General features: G+C 35.2%; 1 protein-coding gene across 2 annotated transcripts in view; it reads right to left on the bottom strand.

The window, feature by feature from the left end:
- Nucleotides 1-1,952: 1,952 nt before the first annotated feature.
- The window catches only part of LOC149773326 (1-acyl-sn-glycerol-3-phosphate acyltransferase delta-like), a 62,874-nt gene continuing 55,224 nt past the window's right edge, over nucleotides 1,953-9,602 (bottom strand). For both annotated transcript variants that reach the window (XM_089946446.1, XM_089946447.1), the window contains exon 9: nucleotides 1,953-8,441. In XM_089946446.1, the coding sequence (XP_089802572.1) occupies nucleotides 8,347-8,441 (95 nt within the window). In that variant the 3' untranslated portion in view covers nucleotides 1,953-8,346. The remainder of the gene's footprint in view (nucleotides 8,442-9,602) is intronic.

Genomic DNA, 9,602 nt, shown 5'->3' with positions numbered 1-9,602 from the left:
GGCCACTGAATGCAGTAAACAATTCACGACTACAGGCGGGATCGGCCAATGACTGCAGAAACTGGATCACGCCTACAGACGGGATCGGGGCCGAATGAGTTAAGTAATTTTTCCCCATCAACAAGACGTAAACACATTACATCCTATTCATTGTTGTTTCTCTTCCACGAAATAGCTTATTTTTCATAAAATTTTGAACTTTACTAACTTTTTTACATGATTGGTTTAGTTTGCTTAATATCTCTTGCCATTTATTGGCATTTTTATGCTGAATTTTGTAAAACTAGCTATAAACCTGACCAATTACTCGACTGAACTGCTGACAGAAACAGTCCACAGTAATATATTTAATTTCTGTAGCCTGATGGATAAACATTACATCTTTTCAAAGCTATGCGCAGAATAGGTCGACATATTGCGAGTCAGGAAAACAGGGGTGGTGGTATCCCTGGTGTCCAAAATTAATATTATTTTGAACAGAATATTCTGGTGACAACTGCATCTTTTCAAATGGTAAGCATTGCTGTATTTTATTTTTGTCAATTGCTCGAATTCGGTATGCGTTTTGCTTCAATATTGGAAACAATAACCTTCGGTGCGATAGAATGCCAGACAGCAGCGTGTATGTTAGAGATATCATGGCTAGACTGGTATATTCCATAATTACTATATTTTATATAAAAAAACATTTTAACTGGCAGTATTTAGTATATTCTTCAGTTATATCTACAAAATGGGCTTTCACTCATCATGTCAAGGTCTTTGACTTTGAAATCAATCACAGACTACCAACTTGCTCCTTTGAAAAATAAAGAAATACAAAACCCAGTCAAAATTTGTTAGTATATGGACAAACCAATGTGCTCATAAGCTAAATGAAAGAAAAAAATATAAGCAGTGACCTTGGACTTGATCTAGTAGTTCTATTTTTAGTTGTTCTCAATATACTGATGTTTAGATCTACACCATGATTCAGGACTGATTACACATTGCAAGAGGTGTTTAAGTGTCTGAACACTCAATTTTAATTCCATCTTTTTTCAAAGGACAGTAGTGATAACAAGAATTTTTGTGTCATGTGATCATTATAATTTTCATTCAGAACCTGCTTTATACTGTTTTCCATGAAAAGCCCATCTTGATAACTTGACTGGTTCAGGAGAGTACCAATAATCAACTGGTAGTACAAAACAGTTTTCCCATCTTCATCACTGATATCTAAGGTTTTGTGAAGGTATATCTGCCTATGAAAGTCCTTGTGGAACAATAGTTCTGTGCTGGAAACCTTTTTGCCAGTTGAGTTTGAGACTCAGTTCAAAGTCAAATTTGTTAAGCTGGATTTCCAGTTATAACTAACCTTGTTTGGGTATATAACTGGTAATTCTCAAAGTAACCATTCTGCATAAAAAATTCCATGGTCTTCTTTTCTACTACTTTATTAGTGCCATTTTCATGTTTCATTTGGTATTCAACCATAATGGGCTTCCCTGATTTTCAACATTTTTCTGGAGAAAGGGTTGGTGTAAAAATAAACAAGTGAAATAACCTATTATGTTTGTCATGCAAATATTTTATTTTGATAGTTTCTTTGTCATCTTATAAGCATAAAATATTCCTACTATGTATTGCAGTTGGTGAAATTTCATTCAACATGGTACATGTTGGCACATGGACCTTACCCAATACTGTTCACTGCTACCTTAATGTAAATGGGTAGGAAATATACATGTAGTATAGATGATTTGAAATTTGTGTTTATTTACTGGGCTGTCTTCTTCAAGTAGATAGATATGCCTTATCTGTTACGTCTGTAACTAAACAACAAGTATGGCCTATGACACATGGAAAACAAGTATGGCCTACGACACATGGAAAACAAGTATGGCCTATGACACATGGAAAAGAGATCAGAATATATTGAGCTAGGCATGAAATAAAAAGCAAAGACAAGATGGTTGAACATTAATTTAATGTAAAAAGTGTCATAGACTGTTGGCACCATGCATAGAAAATAATCTAAAATGCAAGTTTTAGACCTCCATTGTTATCACAGCTAAAGGATTAATTAACTGTTTTCAGCATTATTTTTTTTCTCAGGTGTGCATGTGGACACAATACAAAAGTATGTACTGAATATTGTCATATATGACCTTGCCAAAGCCTGTTTGAGAAAAAATTCAATAGTTTGTAATACTATTTTACAAAAATAATTAGGTGACTCAAATATTAAAAAAGACAAGGAGAACTAAACTTAATGTGAGAATCCAATAATGCTTTATTAGACAAGAAAAGATCTTCAACTCTGACCTGTAGACACCAGAATTAATTTACTCTAGAAAAAAAAACAATTTTTCTTTATGCTGAATTGACCTCTTGACATTTTCTGTGCCAAATCAATTAACTATTTCCACAACATGGTTAAGATTTGTGGCCCAGAATTATAGATTTAAGGCAAAAACTCTTTTTCTTCTTTCATTTACAAAGATCTTGACCTCTGACTTTTTTATTCCCAAATCAATAAGCTTTTTCTTATCCAATGTGTGAGATACCCATGAAATTTGGTGACAGTACATGGGCAATAACTGAAATTTCTTTGCAGAAGCAGTTTTTATCTTCCAAGTCACACTGATTTTTAACCTTTGATGTTTTAACCCCAAATCCATAGGCTTCTTCCTTACACCAAATACAAGCCATCAACAATGTCTGGGCCAGGTAGACCTAATGTTATTGTCCAGAAACTACATTTGTTCTTTCACAGCTATCTTGACCTTCGAACTGTTCATGATGATTTTGATGAGGGTTCTTCCTTAACCCTCACACAAGCCATTGATGGACATCAGTAACTGTAGATAGTTGACTGCTGGTTATTGTGTGGAAATAAATTTGGCAACAGACAGAAGGACAGACATCAAAACATAATACACTCAATCTTAAGGCAGACATATAAAAACTCACTGTAAAGTAAAGACTTTGAACTAAATAATACGTATCAGAAGTATTAATAATCAAGTTTCAAGGTGTCAAAATATGACCAAATTTGTCAATCACTTGGAAGTTTGAGGCACTTTTGGGTGATCAAAGGCATATATTTTTGTAAAATTGTCAAAAATAATTAACAGGATCTAAAATCTCATTACTGGCTTGGTTTCAGAATACATTTGGAACAAACATGGCCACTGATTTAAACCTGTGCAATAATAGAAAATAAATGTATGACAGTCAAAATCTATTTTGGAGTGAATGCAAAATAAAGGTTGGAATAAATGCATTTCTTCATATCATAGCCACTTTAAATGATCTATATGCCAAAATGGTTATTCCCAAAATATAAAGTCTTTAAGTTTAAAAGACATTTCCAAGAGCTGTTACAAACCTTTATGGCAACATTACACAGTTTGGCATGTTTGACTATGGCATAACTTTGAAATCCTTCAAGAATGGATAAGTTATCCCCCAGTATCTCCATCAATATTATCAAGCTTTTCTGAATGTATTCCACCTATGAGAAGACTTTGTGGAACATAGGCTTTTATAAAGGAAAACTTTTCGCAGGTTTGGTTTGAGCTGAGGTTCAAAGACACAGCATGGGCAATTCTCCTGTGAAGGGCACATGTTTTAATTCTCCATGGTCCACTTTTCTCTTGACATTTTACATATCTGGGTCTTGCCTGGCAAGTCAATATTACTGCCGTTTACTCCATTTCATCTGATATTCATTTGTGATGGGGTTAAAAATGTATAGTTTTATTGATTTTACCTCACTGCAGGAGGATGGGTGGTGTGTGAAAATAAGTGAAAAATAACTTGATGAAATGTCTGTCATGCAAATATTTAATGACACCATTTCTCTATCCTCTTACAGGCATATACATATACACATGTTGGTGTCTGCATTTAGCGTATTGCAGTGGATGAATTTTCATTCCACATGGTGAAATGCAGTACTCATGGACCTTGACTGATACAGTTTAATGCAATCCTAAAATGGCAACCAGGGCAGCCATTTTGAAATTTGGTTAGCATTATTTTCATGAAGGAAAACTACATCTGTAATAAGTTTTTTTGTGAAAACCAGATGACAATCCATTCTGGAGGATTAATCATAAATAAATTTCAAGATAACTTCTTTGGTGGCCATATTGGATCATATATGCACCACTTTCATTCAGGACCAGCTACATGGCATTAGAAGGCTTACAGCAAAAACACCAATGTCCATGCAGTCATCTGTTCAGACAGCTATACAGCATTAGAAGGCTTACAGCAAAAACACCAGTGTCCATGCAGCCATCTGTTCAGACAGCTACACAGCATTAGAAGGCTTACAATGAAATCCCCAATGTCCATGCAGCCATCTGTTCAGACAGCTACACAGCATTAGAAGGCTTACAGTGAAAATCCAAATGTCCATGCAGCCATCTGTTCAGATAGCTACACAGCATTAGAAGGCTTACAGTGAAAATCCAAATGTCCATGCAGCCATCTGTTCAGACAGCTACACAACATTAGAAAGCTTACAGTGAAATCCCCAATGTCCATGCAGCCATCTGTTCAGACAGCTGCGCAGCATTAGAAAGCTTACAGCAAAAACACCAATGTCCATGCAGCCATCTGTTCAGACAGCTACACAGCATTAGAAGGCTTAAAGTGAAATCCGCAATGTCCATGCAGCCATCTGTTCAGACAGCTACACAACATTAGAAGGCTTATAGCAAAATCCCCAATGTCCATGCAGCCATCTGTTCAGACAGCTACACAGTATTAGAAGGTTTACAGCAAAAAACCCAATGTTCATGCAGCCATCTGTTCAGACAGTTACACAGCATTAGAAGGCTTACAGTGAAAATCCAAATGTCCATGCAGCCATCTGTTCAGACAGCTACACAGCATTAGAAGGCTTACAGTGAAATCCCCAATGTCCATGCAGCCATCTGTTCAGACAGCTACACAGCATTAGAAGGCTTACAGCAAAAACACCAATGTCCATGCAGCCATCTGTTCAGACAGCTATACAGCATGAGAAGGCTTACAGCAAAATCCCCAATGTCCATGAAGCCATCTATTCAGACAGCTACACAGCATTAGAAGGCTTACAGCAAAATCCCCAATGTCCATGCAGCCATCTGTTCAGACAGCTACACAGCATTAGAAGGCTTACAGCAAAAACACCAATGTCCATGCAGCCATCTGTTCAGACAGCTATACAGCATTAGAAGGCTTACAGCAAAAACCCCAATGTTCATGCAGCCATCTGTTCAGACAGCTACACAGCATTAGAAGGCTTACAGTGAAAATCCAAATGTCCATGCAGCCATCTGTTCAGACAGCTATACAGCATTAGAAGGCTTACAGTGAAAATCCAAATGTCCATGCAGCCATCTGTTCAGACAGCTACACAGCATTAGAAGGCTTACAGCAAAAACCCCAATGTCCATGCAGCCATCTGTTCAGACAGCTATACAGCATTAGAAGGCTTACAGCAAAAACCCCAATATCCATGCTGCCATCTGTTCAGACAGCTACACAGCATTAGAAGGCTTACAGCAAAATCCCCAATGTCCATGCAGCCATCTGTTCAGACAGCTACACAGCATTAGAAGGCTTACAGCAAAAACCCCAATGTCCATGCAGCCATCTGTTCAGACAGCTACACAGCATTAGAAGGCTTACAGCAAAAACACCAATGTCCATGCAGCCATCTGTTCAGACAGCTACACAGCATTAGAAGGCTTACAGCAAAAACACCAATGTCCATGCAGCCATCTGTTCAGACAGCTACACAGCATTAGAAGGCTTACAGCAAAAACCCCAATGTCCATGCAGCCATCTGTTCAGAACATGTTGTAATAAACAGATTTTCAAGATTGCCAGCATCTTATAAGCCTTTTAGTTAGAACCTCACATTAATATGAACATCTGTGCAGAATCTGTAACACAACTGTTGAGATCGTCAACAATATAGCCATATTTGATATCCAATCAGTACTCTACTTGCCTTAGAACCTTCTGTCATAAAAAAATTCTTTAATCAAATAAAACATGCAAATAAGACCATGTGAAGTAGGGATAAGATTTTCAAACCCTACATGTTATAAAAAGTTTTTAATAAAAACAAGTACTGAAGTGACTGTATTATTTATTTTCAAGGGTTTCAATTTTCATTGTTTTGTAAGAAAACGACATTTTCATGGTACTTAAATTTGTGGTTGTACCTGTTGAAGTTTGTCCATTTGTGGGTGTATTTAATTCTGTGGCTCAGCCTCTACAAATACTCTAAATAAAGAATGCAAAACCATGCCAACAACAAATGGCATGGTCAACTCAATATTGAAAACAATACTACCACCTATATTGAGCACTAATCAAAGATCAAGCATGATCAATCACTTATACTCAAAATCAAAGGAAATCAACACTGCCAACAATACCTTACTAATTGGTTAGAAAACTATAATTGTGTATGAATTCTTCCTTAAACCACTGTCCATAGAACTGCACCATCAAATATTTTCTGATGACTGATGATCAAATGATTAACAGTGGTTTAAGAGTGGTAAAGTTCAACTTAGATCCCATCTGGTTTGGCAAATGTCATCATTTCACATGTGAACCTAGCACATGACCAGCAACCCATTGTCAATGCAGTTAACAAGCAGTGTGCCCATTTAATGTGTTGAGATCTGTGAAAGTGTTAACTAAAATTTTTAAATGACAATAACAGTGCAAACACTTCTTTGCTTGTGCCTGTGTCATGTATGAATGAACTTCAACCACCCAACATAAAACTATTCATAAAGCCGGTTCAAGCTGAATGGACAACTGCAGTTCACATTAAAAAGTGTAAAAGACTGGATTTAATATTATCAAAGTCACCAAGAATGCTGGACTTGTTTGTTTGAAACGTTTCAGAACTTTTACCTGACAAAGATTTGTATGTACCAGTAGACATGATTAACTGATTAACATGATGCTGATTCAGTGGTTTTGTTCAAAATTCAGATGTGTGAGCTTGAATACTTTTCAGTCATTAGTATATATATATATATATATATATATATATATATATATATATATATATATATATATATATATAGTAACTCATAGTACTTGTGTTTAAGCAATAGTATTTTACAGTCATTTGTTCATTATTCATAGTATAAATGAGATAAGTTTTCACATGGATTTAAATTTTTGATGATAGTTTTCCTTGAATGAAGAACTGATTAAATAAGGTATTAAATCAAATTTGCATATACTAGTATCTTTCATTTCAGTAGTACTAGTGTCTGAATGCCTTATTTTTTTCTGATTTCTTTCTCTCTTTTCTTGTGTTAAATATGGATTTATGGCAGTGAGTTAAAATTACATATAGACAAATATGACCTGAAACAATATAAAATATTTTATGAATCTTTTTTTTCATTCAGTTAAAATAAACATGAATAAAAGATAATTTATATTGCCAGATTACAGAAAAGATGATGAAATATTATAGGATCTAAAGGAATGAAACAAAGTAAGAAAATGAGGGGTGGGAGCACATTTTCATCATATGTGACCAACGTTTTGTTGGGTCTTTATATTCACTGTTTATTTCATCCACAAATGATTGGTACCCCATGAAAATTAGTGATACTGAAGTTTATACCATTCAGGAGTAGTAGCAATAACAAGATTTTCATGATGGCTGCCATTGCAGCAAGCTGGCTATCAGATCAGCGCCATCTTCAAGTATTACCAGCTCTGTTGTGATAAAAAAATCTTTTGGTCTAAATCCAAGGTCAATAGGAGTTATAACAATATGTTTAGAATGGTCACTATGGTTGCTATACTGTATGTCCTGAGGCACCATTTATATTTAGGTCCAAACTGACCTCAGAATGTATCTGCTTGCTAAGTTCAAGACTTTCTTCTGAGAACTTAAGGAGTATCAATCACAAATAAATGATTATGGATACTGGACACAGAACCACTTGATATGCTCTTCTGGTCTTTGGCAAGTGGAACTGGTCAAAGGCTGGTACAGCCAAAAACTATGGCAATTTAAAGAAATACCAAAATTCACACGTGGAAGTTTCTCAGCACATTAACATAAAAAAACACTGGTAACAAAAATATCATTGCTAAGGCAATGTATACATTAACAGTAATCAACAAAGTGCAATGTATACATTAACAATAATCAACAAAGTGCAATGTATACATTAACAGTAATCAACAAAATGCAATGTATTCAATAACAGTAATGAAAAACATTTTACCAATGTGATGACTTGATCATGTTCCTACTAATTAAACATTTATTTAAAAACCCACTGGGATAATGACTAATTTGCTGCACATCTCTTACTCTTTTTTCTTTTGACACTGAACCTGCCCATATTCAGATGATGATTTCTTGATCTCAGCAAATCCTATCATCCAACGCACAATGAAAGTGGCTGAAAAAAATGCAAAGAAAGTCAAAATCATGGTGAACAAAGAAAATGCCACAAATAAAGAATGCCAAAAAACAAGCGTATAGTTATTAAAACATACATTTAAATTTAACTTCATCATAAAGGTACTTTTACTACTGAGGGAAATGTGCAATGTTCTAATGAATCAAATATGATTCTGCACATAACCTTTAAATGAATGCTCTAATCAAGTACATCAAGATTCAATTTACCAACTTCAAGTTACTCAGCTCACATTAGGAGAAAAACATGTTTTGAATGCAATTTTGTCAATTCATTTGTTATTGTGGGTACAAATTTTCATCCATTGATGTAAAATGACTGTCATTAATACATATATTCACTGATAGCAGAAGAGGTCCTGCAGTCTGCACAGAAATGACATTTATTGTTGGGTCTTTAAATTCAAAGTAAGCAGTATCCATGAAATCCATAAAAACAGATACCTCTAAAAAAATTGCAAATACATAGAAACTTATAGAAAATTTATTATTAATGTCTAGCCAAAAAAATAAGCCTGCATGGCACTTATTTTTTTTCTTTTCAAAGTATGATTTATTGTTTTCACCCCTATTTTAGTTAAGACATTTAATGGCAGACAGGTAACAAATGTAACATATCTTAAAAGAACTGATCCAAGGATACAAAATCTGTTCAAAAGCTATAATGACTGTCCACCTCTAATAGCGGGATCTTACTGAGTGAAAGTCAAACACTTTGAAAAAGCAAATTTTTAAGTAAATTATGTTTCTCCAAGAATATTTTGTTGTTGTTGTAGGGTTTAACACCATTTTTCAGCAAACAATAGGCTATACATGGTGGCAAGTATTAATGGTGGAGGAAGAACCCAGGAAACCACTGGAAAGAACCACTGACCCATGAGAAGCTACTGGCAAGCTTTCTCACATACTAACGTTAGCTGAATCCAAGACTCGAACACACGCATACAGAGGTAAGATGGCAGTGATCCATAACGGAGAGTGCTTTAGACCACTCGGGGCTCTGTTCTCCAAGAAACATTCCACAATCACATTACATTAGGAATATTACCCACAACCTCGTGAGTCCAGCCCTACTAAAAGATGAAAATCATCTTCTTCTGTCTATATCAATAGATTACAGGCAATAAGTCTTGCCCACTGT

Source organism: Sinohyriopsis cumingii, unplaced genomic scaffold, assembly GCF_028554795.1.
Source record: "Sinohyriopsis cumingii isolate HCF-2022 unplaced genomic scaffold, ASM2855479v2 utg000663l, whole genome shotgun sequence".
Classification (NCBI taxonomy): Eukaryota; Metazoa; Mollusca; class Bivalvia; order Unionida; family Unionidae; genus Sinohyriopsis; species Sinohyriopsis cumingii.
Note: the sequence above shows the minus strand (reverse complement) of the source record. Positions and strands in the feature narration are given on the sequence as shown.